The following is a 24,769-nucleotide window of genomic DNA, read 5'->3' as shown; positions in this document are numbered from 1 at the left end:
GCATTGTTGATAAACAAATAATCCCATTCTTCTCCTATGGTGTTTTGGAGCTGGACTCTTGTATCCAGCTCTGCAACGTCAAAAGTAAGAGAAAAAAAAACAGCGGAAAATGAGGCACATCAGTTATCACGGCCATATTGTAATAGCAGCATTTCTTGCTTATAAACTGATTGTTTTACCTTTAATTTTTTAATTTGTTTTTTATTTGTTTATTTATTTGTTTGCTTGTAATCTGATAGTGTTACCTTTATTTTATTTTTATTTTTTTATTGATTTATTTTTATGTATTATATTTTTTGCTTATAAGCTGATAGTTTAACCTTTATTTTTATTTTTTTATTTTATATCTATTAATTTTTGCTTATACAGTGAAAGTTTTACCTTTAATTCCTATTATTTAAATTATTATTATTATTATTTTTGCTTATAAGCTGACAGTTTTACCTTTAAATTTTTTATTTTATTTTTTATTTATTTTATTTGTTGCTTATAAGCTGATAGTGAACAGGATTTCAAACATGTTTGATTTTCTTGTGATCAGCTGATTTGTGATCCGGAGCACGTCGTGAGGTGTCAATCTCTTCTCGTTACCCCACGTATACTATACGAGGTACACCACACGATTGAGCTAGAATTAGGCCCAATCCAAAAAAATAGTCGCACAAGTCAGCTCAAAACAAGTCGACTATCCCACAGCGTATGCCCAGCTGTACCCTGAAAACCAAGCTGAGTTTCCTGTTAAAGCTGAGTCAACAGCAGCTCCCTCTCACCTCATCTGGGGCTCTTGTCACAAGAAGGAAAAATAAATTATGGGGCAGCCCCTGAACTAGACCGAGGTGATTTTGCTGACAATAAAAAGCTGTGGACATTAAATTAGCAAAGGTGGCTATTTTGGTGACAGCACTTTGAAAACACTCAGCAGGACACAGAAAATATAATTTTTTAATCATTATTTCTTGAAAAATGCAAGAAAGGGGAAATAAATTAGTTTAAGTTCAAATCTCAGAAACCAGCATGAAAGAGGCAGACCTCCTTCGATTTGATTCCCACTGCTGACTGAAAACCAATTCACAAATCTTAAACAAACCAAGGGAAAGTCCAGAGCGCCTGTAGGCGACCGTACCCAAATATGTGAGGTAAAAACTCCCCCCTCAGGCTTGTTTCCTTCCCATCTCTCCCCCAACTGGAGGAAGAGAGGCACTCTATCAATCTAAGGCGTGCACTTGTAGTGGCAATGATGCAGAACTAATAGCTTTTAATCCTGACGCAGCTGACAACTTGGAGGCCAGCTCGCTGAGACAAAGAAGAGCCGATCAATGCAAGCAGAGGAAAGAGAGGAAAGGAAGAGGAGGAGACAGAGAAGGAAGGAGGAAACTGGAGAGGATGCTTCTTTTTTCTGGAGTTTGGTTGGTTTGTATCACTAAATTTGGAGCCATCTGTTCACTGCCTGAGCCCAAAACGTATTTAACCATACACTTGTACTTCACCAGAGAGGTTTTGTATCCCTCGAGCATCTGTATACAGTACACACAGATGCAGACTTGATAAACTGAATGCTGTCAGAAGCTGTGTTCAACACTCTCCCTGCACCGAGCCTTCAATCAACCTTTATCGACTCCGACAGGCAGGGGCGGCCCGGCTAGCTCACAGCCAAACCTCCAGAAAAGAGCCCAAAGTGGATAAAAGAGCATGTCAACCCAATGCAATTATGGCTTTTAATGAACGCTACAAAGACGCCCGGTGCTGAGGTAATTAGGAAATTAGCCGTAATTACTCGTCAGGCAGAGCAGATTCACCTCTCCCAGTCACAGAGGCAGAGATCATCCCGAGCGCGACACGCTGATGACAACGCCTCGTAAGCGAGATTGATTGTCACTTCTGCGTTGAGCAACTTTCACGCAGAAGAAGATGAGTGACTCCGGCTCATTACGATCACGTTTGACAGAGGAGGAGAAAAGTTTGTGAAACATGCGTCCAGATCTTAGAGATGTGATACAGTCTTTTAAAGTTTAGACTTCAACAAGAGCAATTACAGCTGCACTAAGGTTGAAAATCAAAGTGTGAAAAAATATCCATATGGTAATATAGCCATACTTTGACCTGTGATAAAATATTGATATCTTTTTATAAAATAAAACTTATTAATTAATTAATTAATTTTATTCCTAAGATTGATGATGTGGGTTGAACGTCATTTTTTTCTCTTAATTAGTTTGTTTAAAATCATTTTAAGTTTAATTTTTACAGTGTAGTAGACTGATAAAATAATCATAGGTTTGTTTTGCACAATATGAGTAACATTTGTTACACCAAGTGACTTTTATCAGTTTCACCAACTGACCACGTCTTTCAACTGGAGCTGCAACGAGGAATCGATAAATTTGATAGGTAAAAGCGTCAACGTTTTTCCATAATCGATGCACTGTGCTGCGCCATTGATGAATTAGTTTCTCTTCAGTTTTTTTGTCTTCTTCCTCTTTGTTGGATTATTTAGTGGTTGGTAACTAGCTGAAGGTGCATTACCGCCACCTACTGGACTGGAGTGTTGATTACCTGGGCTGCAGGGCTGTATGCAACACATGTAAACAGATCAGCGTGATGGAGTAGAAGCCGAGCCGGCAGGTGAGAGAAACAAGTAAACACGTGAATAATGGCAGAGCCAGAGAAGCCGTTCATCCAAAAATCCCAGAGTTTGGGAGAATTTCATGCTGAGTAAAAGCACACAGCGTGTTAACTAACAAAAAATGACCTTGCATGGCACAGCAGTGTGACTGCAATGATCCAGCACTTAAAACACAAACATGATGGGCTCGTTGATGACGAATCGGGAGCTCAACACCGAGGGGAGGAGCTACAAAATCTCAAATGCACTCCTTTAAATGTTGTGAAATTCATGGTTTGTCTTTAAGGACTCGTTTAATCTTTTTATTAAATCGTCACCCTGTTTGAAACCACGAGGAGTTCATTAAACCAACATTAGCATTAGCGTTAGCTGCTACAGATAGTGGTAGGGCTGAGGGGGTGAACTGTTTGACCTGCAGGTGAAAAGATTGAGGACACATTCTTATTTATTTGCCTTTTTGGTCTACTAAGTTCTTAATCTGATCACATAACAATATATTTTCTGTTATTTTTCCCAAACTGTTGACTCTTTAAGTGAAAATACATTCATGTCAGCTGTTATACTTTATAAATGTAGCATCTGGTCAGTTTAATTATGTTCAAATATGTTGTTTCTTTGTATACATCATTAAGCAAACATTAGTCATCAGCTAAAATAGCGACGTATGTTTGGTTTTGCGAATATTACTTTTAGGCATTCTCATCTTTTTTTTTTTCCGATTCATCGATTAATCGTAAATATAATCGTCAGAGTAATCGATTACTAAAATAATCGTTTGTTGCAACAAATATTTCTTTTGCAACATTGGTTTAATGTCACAGTGGTTTAAGTGACAAACTTGACACACTTTATGCTTTCAAATTTAGTCTTTGTATGAAACACTGAATCTGACTTTCATTAGTTTAAACACAATTAATGGAAAAGTTGTTTTGATCCCTTTAACAACCCTCTGTATTAACAGTCTCTCTTACAGTGTGCGTAAACCTTGACATGTTTAGGACTCTGAAGAAGGAAAGAAGGGATGGAGAGTTTAAGAGAACAGAAACCGAGAAGGGAGAAAACGCCAGGGGAAAGAAAGGGTTAACGTAAACCACGGAGGCACATATGCACACCCACGCACCAAAAACAGGACAAATCAGAATGAGCGCTTTTCATTTTCATCAGCGTTTAGCCTTGGGCCCCGGCTCTGTCTGTGATAAGTGATGACAGTGGGCTCCATGACGGCCCATGGAGGAGGCTGCGCTACGCCGCAGCTCCTCGGCCCCCGTTCTCATGGAGGAGCGGGGGGAAAATTAATAATTATCATCATGGATAACACCAACAGGGAGCAATTCATCATCCCTCCCCTTTCGCCCGGCTGTGTGTCAGCAAGCCGCGTGGCCCGGCCAGATACTATTATATGACGCTGGTGGAGGGGGGCATAGAGAGGGGGGGGCTCAGGGAGGGAGAGGGAGGGGCAGTGAGGGGGAGGGAAGGAGGGGGCGGAGAGGAGAGGGCTAATGCGCTTTTGATGGGGTTTATCCAGGCGTGGAGGCTTCAAGCACGACCACCTCACGGGCGAGTTGGTGTGAATTCCTTCCCCCTCCTCCTCCTCCTCCATCTCTGCTCTCAGCCTCTCCATCTGACTGCTGCCTCTCCATCCGGCTGTTGCCACTCCATCGAGAAGCAGGAACCATCCAACACCTCCAGTCTGTGGCTCGTTGTCATGATGTTTAAAGCTGGCTATGTATGGGTTGTCATCTTTCAGCTGTTTGGAGCTTTAAACTTGCCTCTGTTTGTTCGGGAAAACTTAAGGAGAATGTAAAAGAAGTTTACAAGAGACTCCCGAGAAGTTATTGTTGTTTGTAAAAAAAAAAAGCCAACCCACACTTGCATTTTGGCGTTAGCATCTCTGTTCATCTTGAGAAGACATTTATGGCAAGGTTTTCTTTTTGTTTTGAAAGATCAAGTTTAACCTATAGTCTTTTTAACCATGAGACGGCGAGGTATTGTGAAGTTGTGTGATAGGATGTCAAAGAGGTTTTAGCCAGACTTCTCCTGTCAGAAACTTACATCTGACTGTTGGTGCAGGCTGCAAAAACACAGGATGAATAGATTCAAAAGATCTGTGTTGTGTTGTCTCTGGTGTGCACTCGCCGCTGGATGTAAACCAAATTACAGACAAAGATAACCTTAATGACCAGAAACATCCAGTTCAGTAAAATTTGTAGTTCTGAAGTCTTGGTTTGTTACATTTCCAGTTCAGCAAGGTAAACAAAACAAAATATGTTTTTTTGCATATCATCTTGAAGGCATCTGTCAGCTTGTTGGGGCTTACCAGGGACCAAACGCTACTTTTTAGGACCTTAAACCTTGGTTTCCAGCTGGAACTGGGTTTTCTGGATCAAGACCATATGATTATGCAACCACATTATTGTTCTTAATATTTTTTCTCTAATGGCCCAGCAAGAGGCTTGAGATCATCAGATTAGCCCATAAGAAGGTGGCCTAGGTTAAGCTTGTAGACTCTTTCCTGGATATCACTTCAGACGTCTATCCTCTGAAGGGCTGGGGACTGAACTTAGGTCCTTTTATGGCACAAACCGAAACTCTTCGGTAGTACCCAGTATCAAATTATTCCTTGTCTTTCGATGCCAAGTTTCGGTACCCAAAGGGTTAATCACATGATCAACATCTGATGATGCCACCAGTGATTTGCTGTAACGTTACACGTGGTTGCGGCTAGGGATGGGTACTAATTTAGGTATTTTTGTTGGTACCAACCAAAGTATGTCTGTAGTACCAAAAAACAATTCACACAAAATCAAACAATACCATGTTTTGGTACCTAAACGCAACTGTAACTGTGAGAGAGAGGAAGAGTTGGCAATTTTCCAACTGGACATGAATGCAGCATTACAAGTTAACATCTTGGGAATAAATATGTCAAATTAAAAACCCGGGAGGTTTTATTACGCACAAATTAATATGAATTACCAGATAAACACACAAAAGAACCGAAAACTGGTACCACTGAGCTCTGATATTGATTACCAGATACTGGGTGCTGGTACTGTATTGTTTGTAATGTGAAAGGTACCCAGCCCTAGTTATGGCATGCAAGTTGTTGCCAACTTAGCAGCTTTGTCGATATATTCAGCCACTTTTCAGATCCCTCTAATGTCTTTTTTTTTGTCAAAAAAACATATATAAAAAAAGAGACAAATGACAAATCAAGTAACTATTCTGGAGTTTGGTGACTGATACGAAAGTGTGTATTGATCTCCAGCACATGCTGCTTCTTAACAGCAATGCTGAGCCCCTCCCATATCCAAAACACTCACGGACAGACGAGTCCTCATTAACACGGCAGTTCTTCTCAGAGCGCAGTCACGCTGGCCATCCCATCGGGCCCAAGCACGCTTCAATCCTCAAGTCCAGTTTGCTGGGCCACTGTGACCGCAAGTGTGCCGTGCTCAGGCACAATTAACTTCACAAAATAACTTATAATAACATTCCTACCGAACCAAAAGCGCTGTAAATAACAGTTTGGTGTGTCAGTGCCATCCTGTTATATGGTCTATGAGAACTTTATTTAGTTATCTATTTTCAAATTCTCTTCTTGTATTCTATTGGAACACTGTGTCATTATTTCACTTTCCAATGTATCTCAGAAACAAGTTTTCCTATTTTTGAAAAAAAACAAAAGATGGTTTGGATGATTCAGCATTGGGCTCAGAGAAAAGTATTGATAAGATTTTATCAATACCATTGGCCTTTAAGATTCTGTACAAAAAAAGCAGCTTTACAAGTTTTCTGGGTCAACAACATTGCATTGAGTTTATAAGTGAATAAATATGTTATTGGTCTCTGGATATCTGTGGATGTAAATATACAGAAATAAGTAAAATCGCACATCATGTGAGGGTGATTTACTGTTTTGTAACATATCAATGGCTCAAGTAGGCCATCTAGTGTCTTGAAGTGGTTATAGCAGTATTCTAAGTTGTTTGAAACCTTGCTGAAGTTATGTAACAAGTAAAGAGCCTGCACTTATTTTTTCTTTAATTTGCCTGTTGGTATTTTGATATTTGGAGTTTTGAGTATTTTTTACAGAGAGTAACTGTGATCTGTTTCTGTGATAAAAGTTTAAAGTCTATTTCTAAGCCGAAGTTATACCGATGTATGCTAGCCACTAGCATATCAATACGTTTTCCCATTTATGTTAGCATCAAGCTGGTGACAGTTTGTTTATAACGTGAGGAATAAATAAGGGAATCATTAAGCACATCGGCTAACAATGTCAATGGATTGACACATTTCTTATCGATTCTCAACAGGAGCCGGTTTTGGACTCCCATCCCTACTTTAGATGATTAAAATAGTAAATCAAATGTCTTTATCACCTCAAACAAGAATTAATCTTTATGGGACGACTATTCTAAGTAACTAAAAAAAAAAAAAATAAATACAATACATTCAAATCAGTAAGTTGGGCATTCATTGATAACCAGCAGTTGATAGAAAAAGCCTGAAACATGGTTGTTGTTGACAGTCAGCTGATAACCGAACCTCACTGTTAGATCACGCTGTTGAGAGTCAGAGTGAATTTTTCCTTTCTTAATGTGCTGAAAATCGTCCTTGAGGTTGACGAGTGCCTGTCCTGTCAGTCCAGAAGGCCAACCCTCCCCACATAATTTAAATTTGATGGAAAGCAAGCCGGAGATGGATCACAGAGACTTTTTTCAGCAGCGCTACAGTAGCTTCATCAGCAGAAGTGTAAAATTAATTATAGACAGAAACTTGTTCTGTGTTGCCACACCATCAGCATACATCATGAGGAGGGGGATGAGGAATCTGTGCTCTCTGCTTTACACTTCAGGGAAATAGATCAAGGAGATGTGGATGCCATACCAAAAAAGGGGAGCGTAAAAAATGTCCTGAGGAGATGGGAGCAGAAGTACCAACATATGACCTGTGAAGGCTTTAGTGGTTAGCAAAGAAAATGTGTGGCACATAAGGTGCAGATGCAAAAAGAGGCAAGAGAAGGAGTGATAAAAAAAGGAAAAGGAGTGAGAGGATTTGTCTTGTGTGTGAGCGGCGCAGACGCAGGGGTTGTGCTGTTCATTTAATGCAAGGTTAGGCAGGCTGAGCTGATGAATGGACTGTCGACGGGAGAACAAAAGCAGGCGCTCCATCACAAGACGGGAGGCGCTGCAGCTCCCCCTCACCAATTCTCCAGCACTGGTCCAGGAGCGGTTTACCCTTCACACATCCTAACCTTAACTACTACTGAGCAGCTGCAGCCGATACTGACTGCAGATCAGTATCTTTAAGGTAACAACACCTTTCTCCTGCAGGTCAATAATCCATCTGTAAATCCTGAGACATGCAGGCTGCAGGGAGGAGATCATGAGGTCAAGTGGTTGCTTTAACACAGAGTATGCACAAAGCAAAAGCTGTAAAAAATGTCTGAAAGGACTATTACTGCTGCAGTAAAAGGGAGATCATACACAGGTGCATTCTTGTGCAAATCAGCACCGCGAGCGAGGATGATCAGAGGCGTGAAACAGCAGCAAGAAGAGGGAAAATTAATAACATATGGCGATGAGAAAGTACACCTCCATTCTGTGTGATCCAATCATCTGTTTTTGTAGCAGCAGACCCCTAACATGTCCAAACCTACACACCAGAAATAGAAACTGGATGTTTTCAATTACAGAGCAGAAAAGACAGGAAAAATGAGAGGATGTTTACAAATCCCATTAAACTCAGCAGCCTCACCCAGGGAGCACAGGCCAGATAATAACCACCTATTGATTGTCCATTAAACCAATACACCAGACAGTGCAGTGACACTGCAGCACAACGCGGAGCGGCTCCGACACAATGGGCTGTTTTCACAGACAGACCACTTCTCACAGCGCAGAGCGACGGAGGCTGCAGAGGAGAGGATGTTTGGTCGCATCACGCAGAGAAAAGTGGCTCACACACAGGAGGAAGTTCAGGAGGAGGTGGGCTGAGGGGGGTGAAGATGGCCGCCAGCACCTCGCCAGATAGAACCATAAACTATCGTCCATGCTTCAGCGCCCGGAGCGGATTCTCACTGAGGACGCACACTTTGTGTTGCATTCACTGACCAGGCTGACCTGCAGCATGACTCAAAGGCTCAGGAAGGTTTCAGAGGAGTCAAACAATGTCAGTGACTCTTAATCTGACTCTATCTTCAATATTCTGTTTTTTTTTCCCTCACACAGACACAAACACACACTTTAGTGAAAAACAGCTTATGTTACGTTACTTGTACACACTCTACTTGTCACTGCGGCTGTGACGATATGCTATTGTCCCGATTCGATTCAATCGCGATTCTTGGGGTGCCTATTCGATTTATATTGTGATTCTTTGATATTTACGACTTTTACGATATCTAGTTTGCTTTTTTAACACCAGACCAGGTGAAAAAGTTAAACGAGGATGAAACTGTCTACAGACCATACCAGGATTTATATTTTCCAATAAAATGTACATCATGTGAGTCAGAGAGAGACATTTCGCCCTCTGCTGGAGGGCAGTGGTAACATTTTTCCAATCCAGTTCATAAACAAAAACTAAAATGAAGAATATGAAAAAAATAAATTTGCCCCCCAAAAATCTGATATCTTCAAACAAAGAAATCCAGATTTTATCTTATTTCGATTTTTTTTCCCACTGCTACTTGTTGTACTTTCAACATGTTTGAACATGAACTGCTGACATGTAGAACAAACACATAGCCAAAAATGCCATTTATACTTTTGTTTGCCCTTTAAAGTTACTTTGAATATCTAATGAAATAATATTGGAATAACCACAGATTTTTGAGATTATTTTTTTTACTGTAAACAAAGAAAGAGTATGTTGAACACGGACCATAATTTAAGTCTTTACATCCATCTTTTCCACTCTTGTAGATGTTGTTCTTTGTAGTGTTGGCTTGCACTAGGGCTCAACAAATGCCATCAGCTCTCTGAAGCCTTGGACCTCCACAAAACTTAATGTTAACGTATCTCCAGTTAGCATCTTGGTTATTAGCAGGCTAATCTTCTCCGCTCTGGTTTCATCACAATGACATGCTAACAGGGCTAGCAACTCACGTGATGTGAGACTGCCTATCTCCTCTGTTTTCTCCTTGTGCTTTGAGCGGATGTGGTTAAGCATCAAATCAATTATTCAATCAAATCAAACTTTATTTTTAGAGGACTTTTCATACATATTAAAATGCAACTCAAAGTGCTTCACATGATGAAACAATAAAATAAAAAAACATAATAAAATAAAAAATAAAAACTCCCATCTCTCCCATCCCCTCCCATCTTTAATGGTTACACCACATATCTGGCAATGCACATCAACTTCGGGTGCGGTCACACTGGCCATCCAAACTGCACCGTACTCAAGCACGACTGCCCCCCCGTAGCAACGTCCCCCACTGAAGAGGTCACACTGCTCCAGTATGAACCAGACTATAGCAGGTATCACACACGCATGGCCCTCATACGTCATCATGAAGACACAAGACACAGAGAGCACTGCTATAACTTTAGGGACTTTCTGGTTTATGTTATGCAATCATGCGTCATGGATTATACACTCGTGAAGTGAACCATACAGAAGCCCACCTCTCTGAAGCGCACCAAAGCAGAGAAGTGAACCATGCTGAAGCACGGCACACTTGCCACCAGACTGGCTAAATGGACTAAGCTCTAGGGTTGAAACGAGCTTCAGCATGGTACGGTTGCCAGTGTGACCGCATCCTTCATCGTTTTTGTCCAAGCACTTCCAGACATCGGTTTTCTAAACTGACATGTTGCAGCTGTAGTCGACGGTTCTGTATTTGTTATGCCTTTGCTTTCTGCATAATAACATGGTCTAGACATTTGCCTTAGCTGCCATAAAGTAGTTGTTTTTGCTGAAATCTGGCTTGTTGTGGTGAAGCCGTGGCTGGAGAAGTCATAAGTTTGTATCTCATTAACTAATTTCTTACCTAGTGTCTTAAGCAAGGTGAAGACAAAAAGCTGGGTCACACAAGTAACGCTGTATGTGTTCAGGTTATGTCACCAATACTAGTGCTTACGTGGGCAAATAATAATGTTATAACAGGGACGAAAAACAGGGGTTAACAGCGACTATTCAAATCAGTCAAAGTTGCATTTTTTAAGATTTGTGCGAGTTTTGATTCCACCAACAGATATTATTTTAGAGACTAGGGGTGAGGAAAAAAAAAAGTTCACAAAAGTATCAGGATTTTTTGTTTTACAATTTGTAAATCACATTTTTTTGTTCACATTTTTTTTTTTTCAATTTAAGTCCTGCATTTTAGTCCTTGATTATAACTGGATTGGAAAAAGGTTACCACTTTTCTCCAGCAGGGGGCAAAATGTTGTTCTTTGACTATCTAGTGACGCCATGTTAGATCACCTGAATAAATCCTAAAAACGGACTCATGTGATGTGCATTTTTTGGGACATTATGGCTCCTGATATAGTCTGTAGATATCAACTTTTTCACATGGTCTGGTGTTAAAAAAGCAAACTGAAAAATCACAAAAATCTGAAATATTGAAGAACTGTATTTTAGGTTGAACCCCAAAAGCATAAAAGAATCGAATCGGGAGAAAAGCACATTGTCCCTGCTCTAATAGCGACAAATCACAACTATAGTCCAGCTCTAGACACAGTATTACTGATCATGCTGATGTATTTCAGACTGTCGGTTTCTTGTATCTAAATACAAAAGCAACAAATCTTTCCAGAAATGTGTTTGTAGATAATTCACAGGCTCAACAGCGTCTGTTTCCACAGATCTTAAGTGTAATAAGAGCTTTATGTTTATCCCTCAGGGCTCACAGGAAAGGAGATGTATCCCAGACAGAGCTGCTCTTTAACTTTTCTTATGAGTTTGATCCCAAACAGTTCAAGCCTCCAGGTCACAATCAGCTGAATAAACTATCGCAGCAACTATCTGTTTGTCTGACGCCTTTAAAATAAAGTTATCCTTTTTTCTTTGCAGTGGCTCTGAGAGAAGGAGCACGAGTTGAAAAGAAAGGAACATGAGATCTTATCTTTAGGAAACTGATTTGATCCACTCTTCATTCAGGGCTTCAGGGTGAGAGGTGTTTTCTGTTTGTGTTAGAGAGTGTGTGTTTTGGTATTTGACACAATGACAGGTCAAGCAGGCTGTGAACATCCACTCTGCTGTATGACATGTAATCCAAAGTCACATTAGCCTCTCTGCTTCGATTCCATTCCAAACTCTATTAAATACGAGAGTGACGGACATCCTCTTGAATACGGAAGCATCATCCATCAACGCGAGCTGACGGACGTCTTCTGCTGTTTGTTCTGCCTCCTTCCTTTCACACAGTGTTTGTGATAAATGACAGGTGGGGACGGTGAACGTCGTATAAACCTTCCTTTCAGATCTGTGATTTTATGAGTGCAGCCTTTGAGAAACATGGACCAAAAAACAACAAAAACAAACACTGGAAACATCCTGTGAAGAAGGATTCTCTGAGCACATACTGATATATGAGTTGTATCAGGGACATTGAAGCCACAGAAATAACACAGTCAGGTTATCCTCTAAAATATAAATAAACCATTTTAAAAACTTCAACATACATTGATAATTATAAAGTCTTTAATATGAATGATTAGCAGCATGTTGTTCCACACCCCCAAAATGTGACTTGCTGGAGGGATGAGGTAGTGTTAGTCCAAGTTCAGAGACTGCATTTAGGTGATGTGATGAAGACCCACCTTTTTACAGCTGCCTTTTATTAGAGCATTTTAACAAATCAATTTAATATCATTTTAATATCTTGTCTTTAATTTTGCACTGCAAATTTTATCTTAAAATCTGTTTTTATCTTAAAATCTGTTTTTCAAATCTGTTTTAAAATCTGTTTTAAAATCTATTTCAATCTTTTGTTTGTTTTTTGTTGTTTTGTTTTATTGTATCCTTTTAATTAATCTCCTTTTTTAATTGAATTTTAATTGTTTTCAATAATTTGTTCTGCCTGTAAAGCACTTTGAATTGCCTTGCTGAATTGTGCCATAGAAATAAACTTGCCTTGCCTTGCCTTGATGTTTAAAAAAAAGCAACTTTTTTTTCCTCTACAAGAAAAACATGGAATCCATCAATAATACAAATTTATCACTTTATTATCTTGTAGAATAAAGCTTTTTTTCTAGGGATGCACTGATATGAAAATTTTGGCCGATTACAGATATTAATAGTGTTGTTATGGCCAATGACCGATATTTACCAATATCGATATTGGTTTGATTACAAAAAAAAAAAATTATGAGATGATGTGTTGAGGTAGTTCAGAAAGAAAGAGCGGCGCAATCATAAGAAAAGACGACCATGGAGAGGATCAAGGATGGAGCGCCCAAGATGAATACCGACATTGATACCAGTATATCGTGCATCCATTCATTTTTTTCACATAACTTTTAAAACAATTAATAGTTTCAGCCTCAGAGAAAAAGTTACAAGTTTGCAATTTTACTTTCAAAATCTGTTTTTTTTTTCTCTTAAAAATATATCCCAACTTTTCCCTTCAGTTTTCTTTTTCTCTCAACTGACAGTAGTCCTACTAACTGATTTCTTTAATTTTTTATAATTTTTTTTCTGCATTAGATCTCCTCAATAAACTTCATATTATGCTCATAATACTTTGTCATTAATATGAAAAACCCCAATCCTGATGTCTCTCCATTGGCTTCCGCTTCATTTCAGAATTGATTAAAAAAAAAATTCATTTGTTTGTAAATCTTTACATGGATCAGCGCCTCAGTACATCTTTGACCTTTTAAATATCTACACTTCCTCATCTCTCTGAGGTCAGCTGATCACTTTCACCTCGTGGTGAAATTGTGGAAAAATCTGCCACAAGAAATTAAAACATCCCTCACCCTACAAACTTTTAAAACGCATCTTAAAACTCATTTTTATTCTTTGGCTTTTAACTCAGCATGAAAGTTTTGTGATCTCTGTCCTTTTATGTGTTTTATGGTCCTAACCCCTTTGTTTTTATGGCTCTTATTTGTTTTTATGTAATACTTTAGTTTATTTTATTTGTTTTATTGATGTTCTGATTTGTTTTTTTTTGCAGTGCAGCACTTTGGTAAACTTTGTTTTTAAAATGTGCTGTATAAATAAAGTGGATTGGATTGCTATTGGTAAAAGAGAGAACAGTGACTTCTCTGCTTTGCTTTTTGGGAATATTTCAGGGTCCATAATGCCAAATATCTTTTTAAATCAATTTTTTCAGTGGTAATGGTCATGTTTTCAATACTAGGAGGGCTTCAAGAGGTTGGTGAAACTGTTTTTAAAACAATATTAAAAAATATCTAGCATCACTGAGACTCTCATGAACTTGATAATCAGCAAAAGATTTCTATATAAAGTGTGTGAGTGTATGTTCATGTGTGTATGATCATCTTGAATGTCACTGTTTGTTTATTCTGCTGCTTTCAGTAGGAAAACAATTATAAGGTTTGTACAACACTGTGTGTATTTATTGATTGGCTGAATATAATGTGTACATTTGATACACACCTTTTTGACTTATAACGGGTTTTTCTTGGTGCTCATTATTTGTGCTGAACTTTTATTTCATTAACTTAAATTGTGTGGATTTTAAATTCATGTTTGTTGAGTGACCCCAGGGAGAGGAGTTGCTACTTCAGTAGTGGCTAATGGGGATCCAAATAAACAATAAACAAAAACAATGCATGTAATAAGATAGGAAAATGTTGGCAAAAGCAAAATTTGATATGATTGGAAATCCTCAAATACTTCCCCTGCATTTTGGATGTGTCAGTGTGTGTTTACTCACCGTGCACTCTGTGGTGTTGGTTATCTTCAGGCAGAAATCTGATGAGAACTCCAGCTCAGACAGACAAACTCTGTTACAGTTGAACGTCTGTGAAGAGTCAAAAACACACCTGCTGTTATTACATGTTACAGGACATGAAACGTGGTAAAGTAGGTTGAAACAACAGCACCGTAAGATCAAGATGTGATCGTTATTAGAATAAAATAATTATCAGCTGTACACTGCAGCTCACTGGAGCATTGGATCATTTCATCGACTCAGAAATCTGTCATTGACTCTGTTTTCAGCCTCGGTTTTCAGTTAACTTTACTCTAAACCTGTAGTTTGTTTTTTACTATGCTCCCAAGTATGTGGAGTTCCTGTGAGCATGTGACTCATCACTCTGAACTGATTTAAACTTATTTAAATAGGCTGCAGCTTCAGGTTTTACATTCCCATCAGCCCTCAGAGTGAAAAACCTCATCTGTAAAGCAGGAATTTATAATTCCATGAAAGGACTCTCAATTTTACGGAATAGCAGCCAGACTTAATGGAATGTTATTGGATCGTATCAATGGGAGGCGATAGATGAGAGTCCGTGTAATTTGGGCAGAGGGGCTGTCTATTTGTCACTGGAGGGGAGAAACTATCGATTAGAGGATTCAAATTCCATTATATCAACTTCTGTCCCCATTCATCACATCCACAGATGGGTGGAGGACATGCTGGGCCTGCTTAGCAAACAGGCGGAAGCATAAGAGACGTGACGAACAGAAAGGCTGAGGAAAGGTATCTGTGCTCTTAGAGGTTTGGACTGTGTGTGTGCGGTTTGTTTTATCTCTGCGTAATGTGTGTGCTCTCCCATCAGCCCAGAGAAAACGGCTCTATCCACAGGGGGCTGAGAGTAATTAAGTTTCCTAAAGAGGAACTTAAACAAGGATTAGACAGATCAATCACGCAGCTCTACAGCATCAGCACACACACATACACACACACACACACACACCTTCAGGGCCATATCTCTCTCCACAGCTAACTCATGCTCTCATTCTCTGCCTGCAGCCTAACAGCTTAGACCCCACAAACTCTATTTCTGGGATTTGTAGAGTCAAGAACCTCCTGAAATGGGATCAGACTGGACTACTGGTTCACCAGCACGACTTGCTCTTTCAGGTGTCCAATCTACAGGGAAGTTGATGTAATCAATAACAAACATGAGATTTTGGTAACGTCAGATATTGTTTGTGTTTCATTTCTGAGGGACAAGTTGTTTCCAAACAGTGGTTTAATCTGCTGAGGAAGGATTGTTGTTCCGTTTTTATCCAGCCTGTTTGAGTTTAAATGCAGTTTTCCATACTTTACCTATTCCCTATTTTCTGTCTCTTGCTCCTGTTTCTTCTTTTTTGCATTTTCCAGCTCTATTTCAACCTGCTTACCATCCACCAGTACCAAATACCAGTTTTGCAATTTTCTCCTGGTCTCAAGATTTTGTTTGGGAGTGTATATCAATGTCGAAAATGGAGGTAAAGTTGTATGTAGGCTGCGACTGGTTAAAGTAACACATTAACTGCAAACCTGAGCATGTCAAAAGCATATTTATGTGGATGTTAACCTGCAAGGAAGACCAAGGCTAATGGTGCTAGTTCTGCTAGCTTAAGCCCATAGACGAGTCTGCACAATAAAGACAGTTAAGTGGATAAAATTCTAAACATAGTAAAATTTCTAGACTAATTATCTAAACATGAATTTTTTGTAAAATGAAAAAATAAAATTGTGCATGTAATGTCTTAGTTTTTTATTTTTGACAAATTTGCAAAAAAATTAAAATCAAAAAAATCTCAAAACATTTTGAAAACTGATTGTAATTATATTTTTTTTCAAAATCCTTGAAATTTCAACATTTTTGTAATTACAAAAATTAGCAAAATTTTAATGAAAAAAATGTATATATACATTTGCAAATATTTTTTACAAATTTGAAAAAAAGTGTTAAAATTTCCAAAATAAAAATAAAAATAAAAATTGAAATTTAAAAAATTTACAAATTTGCAAATAAAATGAAAAATAAAAAAATTTGCAAACATTGTTATATCATCAAATTGAAAAAAAGGAAAAAGAAAAAAAATCTACCAAAACTTTAAACAATTTTGAACTCTTAATAATTTGCAAAATTTTGGGTAGAATTCTTGAATTTGATATATTTATAAATTTTCTCAACTCATTTTAGCTATTTGCTAATGTTCCGCCACATGTCAAGCCCATATCTTAAGCCGGCACGTTGTCAGTTAAATGAATCCATCCACACAGAATTAAAATCTGTATTTTCTTCCAGATGAGTCTTTTTGTAGATGTAGTTATCTTCCCAGGGCTGTAAAACTTGAGGTTAGCCACAGGTGCATGGAAAGTTGGTGGGCTGTTGATGTTGTAGGAGGTGAAGTAGAGCGGTGGCAGGCTTTATTGACAGATGGGATGAAGATTTAGTTCAACTAAACGTTAACACGTTTTTATTTAGAGGCAGTGTCTTTAATCATCAATACCCTCTGTTAGGTTTCTGGTGTACAGCAATTTTTAGCATTTCCCTACAGGCTTCATTTTTCTAAACCAGATGTTGCCCCTTGCTTTAGCCACACCATGCTTACCCTTTTAATGGCTTATTAAACATAACATAGCATATCCAAAATTGCATCTGTAATTTTAGAAAGTCCACTTCATATCAAAGACCCCTCAGTAAACTTGAAAAGCACTGCCCTGTAGTCTCATGTTGCAGCAGATCCACCAGAACAGTGTTTTACCTGTATGACTGTAGGTTCAGAGATTAGTGTTTCTGGTTGCACCACTTCTACCCCGGCCTCAGGCACCACCGCCTTCTTCATGCACGACATGTTGAAGCCGTAAACGTCATCCCAGAATGCAATGCGGTCTTGGTGCCTTTGGGTGTCTCCGATTGCTGCCAGACTGATGTTACAGAGGTCGGGATAAACTGAGGAGGAAAAGAAAGCACACAATCAAGGAATAATCCTAACTTTTATCAATGAAAAACAATGTGATTCAAGTCAGACGAGACAATGAGATGCACTAAATGAGATGAATGCTAATCAGTCAGCCATGATATATCAGCAGAGTGATGAACAGTCATTAAGAAAGAGGAAGCAGCTCCATCTTTGACAAACTACAGAAGCTCTTCGGTGTTAGCTGGCCTGCGACCAGAGGCAAAGAGCCAGGGACAGGAGCATGAAAAAGTACCTCGGTAAAATCCACAACCAGCAGAGCAGCTTCATTCAGAGGAAGAAAGAATTGGGCTACAAGCTGAAACTTTTCCTCTACAGTTGCACCTATTCCCATCATGAGTAAGGGTGTTATCAAGTGACTTTGAAGCAACATTTCTTGGTAAAATAGATGAGTAATTTCCCTTCAGATTGGACCAGAGAGTTGCTCTAACCTCCTGTCAATGCACTCCTAATCCACAACAAACAAATGTTCCTCTTCCTTAATTTTCAGGGTCACTGCATCAGAAATTCCCTTTCGGTGTTATTGTAAGGCTGTCCAGTTGCCATTAAGTGACTCAAATCAGAGATTTATCTTACTCCAAACGATCTGATCATTAATCATAACTAAAGGAAAGAGTGTGTGAGTGTGTGTCCCGTTAACAACTTCTCTGATTGCAGAAACGTGTTCAACATCAGCAAATCTAATGGCTTGAAAACCATTCAGCAAATTTAATCAGAGAACGCCTCGACATCTTGTGGGTGTGGAGCTCTGCATCAATTTCATGAGGCGGCTTTAATGACTGAATCCATCACGTGTGCACAAAACATGGCCTGATGACCACTTTGTCCTACTTTCAGACTTTAACAGACTGGACAGCAGAGGGATGAAATGAGGACACCTGGACAGGACAAGAAGAGAGGGTTTGAGATTTGATTGTCACAAGTTTTGGTATAAAAGCCTCAGAAATCGTTTGAGAAAGTCAAGTTTTTGCAAATATATAACTATTTTAAGGAATCTTGATTTGTGCACAGCCTTCCCTGTACTGTTGCTCCGAAGTAGGGATGGGAATCGAAAACTGGTTCCTGTTGAGAATCCATAAGAAATGTTTCAATCCATCCATATTGTTAGCCTTTGTGCTTAACAAACCCCTCATCAATTCTTCACATTATGCTGGAGCTGCGGGACCTTACGTCAACTATTCAACTTTCATCACAGAAACATGAAACTGCTCTGCAAAAAATACTGAAAACTCTAAATGTTAAAACTAAAGAAGAGTTAGGTGCAGGCTCATGGCTGGCTTCATAACTCGGCAAGGTTCCAAACAACTTAGAATACTGCTTTAACCACCTCGAGACACTAGATGGCCTTCTTCAGTCAATAATATAATACAAAACAGTTCATCAATGTCACGTGCCAGGCAATTTTTACTTATTTCTGAGTATTTACAAGGGATAGAACGGTCTTTAAAAATAAACCCGAACCGTTCTGTTTCCCTCTCTTAGTTTAGGGCGTTGGTGCTTTTCTTTTGTCTTCGTTTTACAGCTCAGTTTGAAGCAAGTATGTAGCTCCAACCGTACGCATGCGCAACTTGAGGTGAAGGCGTTGTTTACATGACGAGCAGAGCAGACAGAGTAAGAGGATGTACCTGTAGCGTTGAGTCGTTCTGCTGTCTGGGAGCTCTTTAGATTCAGTGTGAGCTCTGATGACAGCCGTAAGAAAGTGGAGGATAAAACCACGACTGAGTATTGCCAACTTAAGAGACTTTGTGGCTACATTTAATGACCTTTCAGACCCCCCTGTACGTTTTTTTGAAAGACGACAATTCTGATGACTTTTCTGAAGTTTGGAGTCTGATGCTGAAGTGTGTGTGAGTCCCTCCCCTATCCAAAGAACGGACAGTCTTCACTCACAGCAGATGAAATCACCAAGTGTGTGTCTCATTATGGTCACTTCTGCTAGTCCCCAGCCCAGATAAAGGAGGAGGGTTGATATTTAGGCATTAATAAAAACAAGAATGGACAGAAGAAAGTTAATTTGTAGAATTTAACATATTTATGAAGTTGTGTTTTACCTGCTTTATTTCTCTCTCCTACAGAGTCAATGACAATTACATGCAAATGGATTATTCCGCAAATTAGACAGCAGTGTCATTTAGTGGCTTTTAGCAACTTCTGGGACAGCCAATAGTGACTTTCCTTACTGAGGAGTTGAAACTAGCGATGTTTCACTCAGCTTTAATGATGTTTGAAATGGGAAATAGCCTCATTTTTTCAGTATTTTCATGATAATTGATGACATAATTTATAAAAATAATCTGTTAATGGTGGATTATTAGGGTATATGGTTAAAATAAAGGTGTTGAAAACAACAATGTTCACCGAACTGAAAACCATGATAGGAACTGAACCATGGATTTGGTGAACAATTCACACCCAGAGATATCTGGATCCAGTGAACAATTACATATTTACTCACTTATAAACTCAATTTTTTGTTGTTGACCTGTAAAGCTACTTTTTTGTACAGGGAAAATTTACAGGAGGACTTGATAAGGGAATCGATAAAGAATCGAATCAATAAGCAGAACCGATAAGGGCAGTGGTATCAATAAAATCTCATCAATACCCATCCCTACTCCAGAGTGAGTGGTGAGTTCCTGAACAACATTAAAACTTTATAAACCACAAGTAAAGGAATTAAACTGCTTTTTCCAACGGGATAGTAATGGCATGCAGAAAAGCATCTCTTTAACACCACAAAGCTCTTAAAACTGACACTTCCAGCCTCTAAAATGGCAATCAAAGTTAAATGAGTCAAATTTCTCTGCGGCACAAAATTTCATTAAAACCACAGAGATAAAAAAAAAAAAAAAAAAAAAAAGCCACTTCATTTTCTTTCCTGAGCAGACAAGAGCAACTACCATTACCCTATTGTTCATTATCCTCTTTATTACCTGAGGAAGGCATGCTGAATGAGGATGCTCAGCATAGTTAATAATGTTGATGGAGCGCTCTCTTATTTTCAATCAACTATGCAGGAAACGCGGTGAAGACTGAGGAAGCAAACAGTGAAGATGACGGGTGTTGAAAAAATATTCATTACTTTAAGATAAATAAGTTTTCAGACGTTAGGATTTTAGGCTTTTGTAGCTTTTTCCCCAAAAAATTAAACAAATGTTTCAACGGCTGACAGTGTCTTTATCACCTCAAATAAATAAACGCTGTTAAAACTCACCCTGGCTTTATTTTGGTTGGACAAGCTTTTGATTTTTGTGCAGCCTCAGAATAACCATTTTTCATCTGAGACGAAAAGTTTTGGTTGGAGAACTGTTTATTTTGTATACCTTCAGAGAATGAGCACTAGCTGTGATTATTGTGTTACATAACACTGTCTGTTGAGTGAACATTACCCATGTCTTAAAATGAGCATTAAACGTGAGCCTTAATGTGTCTTTTTATTGTGTTTTCACATCTGAATAGATTCCTTTGTATGCTTAATATGCTAAGTGATTAAGACAGAGCTGAGAGGCTTTAAGCCATTGGTAACCCTACTGTGAAGCTACATTAGCCCACACAGAGGCCTAAGGCCCAAACTACACTCACAATCTACCCAGAAGATTTCATCAAACTTGATATTTAACATGTTACATACTGACAGCGCTACTGAAATCAGAATCTGCTCAAATGAGATGTTTGTATCCAGAGACATCGAAGGAAAAATGTGCAAAGTTTACTTTTTGTCAGGAATAACTTACCTGAGGAGACAATATTTAAAGCAATCCAAAAGGCAAGACAGTCTTCCAAACACCAGGGGTGCATTAATGTATCAGGTGAATATTGACCAATATTTTCCTTGTTGCACTGAATCTATCACTTCGCAAGTAACGTGCTAGTTGCAATGTTTATTGGATCACTTTAAGCTACCTCACTACTGACTCAGAGAAGAGGGTTTTGGTTTCTTTTGGGCAGAAGAAGTGGACACTAACAGCAAACCCACAGGACGAACTCTGGTTTGTTGTTTCACTCTCTAACCTGAGAAAAAGTATTGGCAATGTGGGAATATCACACTGTCTTAGTGACATGCAGTTTGTGCTTTAATGAAAAAAAAAAAAAACGGATTTCAAAGGAGAGATGACCAACAACAGCTACAAATAACTCATTTAGAAAATAAAGACGTTAAAAAAGCCAAGAGGTTATGAAAGAAACTCGGGATGCACTGATACCGATCCAGCCCCTCAAAGCTGGATCGGTATCAGTGGGAAGGGGTCGATCCATGGTGCCAATCAAGACCAGCTTTGTGCTTACAGAGAACAAACGTTTACAAGTGAGTGGTAATTTCTTTAGATCCTGAAGTATTGTTTTTCCAAACTACTGGTAAATATTTACATATTTCATAGTTTAAATCAATATTCATTTCCATGCACTCATTTTTTCCTTTTACCCGAAGCAATACCAGTCTTATCCTACAGTAGGGCATGAAGGTTCTTGTTCAACACTGATATTAGTATCTGTATGGTACCGTACCACACAAGTTGAATTGGTGCATCCCTAAAAAAAACAACACCAGCACCTCTTGACTTCTTTATCTTTTTTTTTCCTTTTCAGAGCTGTGGTTTCTGTGTCTTTTTTTTGTATTGGCAGAGTTTTTGGTCAGATGCCCTTCCTGGCACAACCTCTCCAATTATCTTGGACCTGCCTTGGCTTGTCGCCCCTTAGTAACTGTTAAGGAACACTGCTGATCGACTGAAGAGACGATTTGAAGTTAAGCATCTTGCACAGGGACACAGGAATCAAACCTTAAAACCCTGATTAAGAGATGACAACCATGTCACCAAGTCACAGCTGCCCCATTCATCATAACTAATAACTAATATCTAAAAATAAAACACATCAGAATACTGGAGTATTGGGCCAATGCCTGTGCAAAGCATCAACTCTTTGCAGATATTTTTGACTATTTCATTACAAAAACAGGCCTGATCTATATGCAGATCTATTTGACTCAGTTCTATGCTCTTCTGTGTTTACAACAACCATGTGTGAGAGCGTCATCATCCACAATGGTGGGTCTAATTTTGCTAGACAGAGCTGAAATTTTGTAAAGGAAGATTTGGAGTTTGGGGATATTTTCTTCTTTGCTGCTTTTATCATCGACAACTTGTGATTTGCCATTAATCCTGGTCTTGTGTCCTCTAATGTGTTTTTTGAACTCTCAATTTTTCACATCATGGTATATCCATTTGTTAAAAGACATCAGCTATAAGAGTTGTTGAGTAGAATGTACAGAGCTTCAGCTTCAGACAAAAAGTGGCTGAAGATTACAGATAAACTGTAATTCCTGTTAGTGTTGTAGATTTACTTACCAAACATTTACACATTTAAAATCCCATAAAATAATAAAACAGTTTGGATATATTTTGATTTTTTTTTGGTTTACAAAGTTAGAAAAGCATCCACCTTATATTAAGTCATAAGGACTGTTAAATTAATACTGGATCAGATCAGCTGATACCAAAGTTCAGGTAGAGGTATTTGGAGTTAAAATGTTGGATCTCACGCGATGGAGCTGGAAAATCTTTGGCGTAAACAGGTTGTAGTAGCAAAAGCAAATCCTTTAAGTGAGTACTCCCACCAATATTTTTTCCGAATAAGTGAGATGAATTGGAAAAAAATAAAAAAATAAAAGGAAAAAGAGCAACAGTTGCAGTAAATAAATCAGACACAGAGTATGAGAGCACAAAACTAAGTTTAAGCTTTTAACAGCAGCAGTAAATCAAATTTGGGGAAGTAAGCAGAGTCAACAGAAGGGAGCTAAACAAAGCGTGGTATTAATAACAACAGAAAGTGGAGTTAGAAGTTGCAGATTGAAGTCATGCAAGCATCGAGAAGCATAACGAAGACTAAGGAGTAGGATAAGACGCTTGAACTAAATGTTGTGTGTAGCTCTTTCAGATGCTGTGATAGTTTTTAAGGCAGGGGACTGATGGACTTAATCCATGAATCAATTCATCAGAGCATGACTTTAAGTTCCTTCAAAGAAGAATGAAAGAAGAAAAAAGGAGTTTGCAAAAATGAGGAGTGCATGAGTGTTTTTATCTTTTGTGAAATCTACTTTTCGGCCCCGACTGTCATCATTCACTACAAACTGCATAAAACCAAATTTTACAGATTTAAAAACAGAAGCCTTCAGATGCTTTATTTATTTATTTTGTCTGGGATGTGTGTGAGCGCTCAGTCACACACAACCTTCGACACATGGGACCATAAAACGTGTGAATGGATGGTGACAGCTCAGTGATGGGCGACTCATGGCCTCTCATTATTAGCTCCTGACCCGGTGAGTGTCACCAAACCTAATGACTGCACACACACACACACACACACACATTTCCATGCACACACTCCCAAACAGCAGATTCGTCTCTCAGTTTTAGTCTGATTACTGGACCGTGGGAGTAATTATGAAAGCCAGGTGAGAGGAGAGGAGGGATGCTGATCGGGCAGAATCAGGACAGGCCCGTCAAGACGAACCAAGACAGACACGGAGACGGGGAGACGGATAGGTGAGGGAAGCAGGGGGTGCTGTGAGGGAGAAAGACTGAGAGGAAGAAGAGGGGGGGCACATGGGCGTCCCCAGATTCATGGCTTTGACATCTGCGTCCTTCTCGACTCGTTGCTCGCAGCCCGTTTGTCATGCCCCCCCACCCATCCCCGCCTTCTTCTCTTCATCTCCCCCATTGGTCGGCTGTGAAAGAGGGAAAGTCAGCGTGGGAGGGGGGCATGGGACAAAAAGATCCCTTATCCCTGGACGCTGCACTGTGCCAGGCAAGCAGGGACACATTTAAGGATGAAGGGGAGGTTAATGTAGTGGGGAGAATGAGGGAGCCGCTGTAACTCTCCTAATGTAGCTTAAACACACATACAGCAGCAGTGCTGCAGGGCTGCCTAATAACTCAGCACAGCCGTGTGCACACACACTTTAAATCTGAGAATAAACTGAAGAACAGAAGTTGATTTATCGGTGCATGGATCAGAATCAGCAGCTATCGGATTAAAAAGTGCAGCTTGGTACCTTAGTTCTCATTGCTGCATTATTTCACTTTTCAGTCTGGCTGCACTAAACGTGGTAATATTTGCTTCGCAGGTTTGCACACAAATACCGCCTCAGGCATGTTTACTTCTGGAGAAAAACACCACCAAGGGCTCTCCATTCATAGTGCTGACACCGGCTATTTACCCCCTCACAGTGCCTGGAAACATTCAGGCTGAGGAAGGTCTGGGAAATAAACTGGATGATTTGTATATGCAAAATTA

At 39.2% G+C, this 24,769-nt stretch overlaps 1 protein-coding gene across 1 annotated transcript in view; it reads right to left on the bottom strand.

Annotated features, from left to right (window-relative positions):
- Positions 1 to 24,769, bottom strand: part of prmt3 (protein arginine methyltransferase 3) — a 79,903-nt gene that overhangs the window by 16,878 nt on the left and 38,256 nt on the right. Inside the window, exons 12-13 of the mRNA XM_074666609.1 lie at positions 17,261 to 17,448; positions 14,490 to 14,576 (exon numbers count right to left, since the gene is read on the bottom strand). Coding sequence (XP_074522710.1) covers positions 14,490 to 14,576; positions 17,261 to 17,448 — 275 coding nt within the window. The remainder of the gene's footprint in view (positions 1 to 14,489; positions 14,577 to 17,260; positions 17,449 to 24,769) is intronic.

The sequence above is a fragment of the Halichoeres trimaculatus genome, unplaced genomic scaffold (genome assembly GCF_033239565.1).
Source record: "Halichoeres trimaculatus isolate MK-OKI-2021-1 unplaced genomic scaffold, fHalTri1.1 fHalTri1_scaffold_3, whole genome shotgun sequence".
Taxonomy (NCBI): domain Eukaryota; kingdom Metazoa; phylum Chordata; class Actinopteri; order Labriformes; family Labridae; genus Halichoeres; species Halichoeres trimaculatus.
This window is presented reverse-complemented; position numbering and strand designations above follow the sequence as displayed.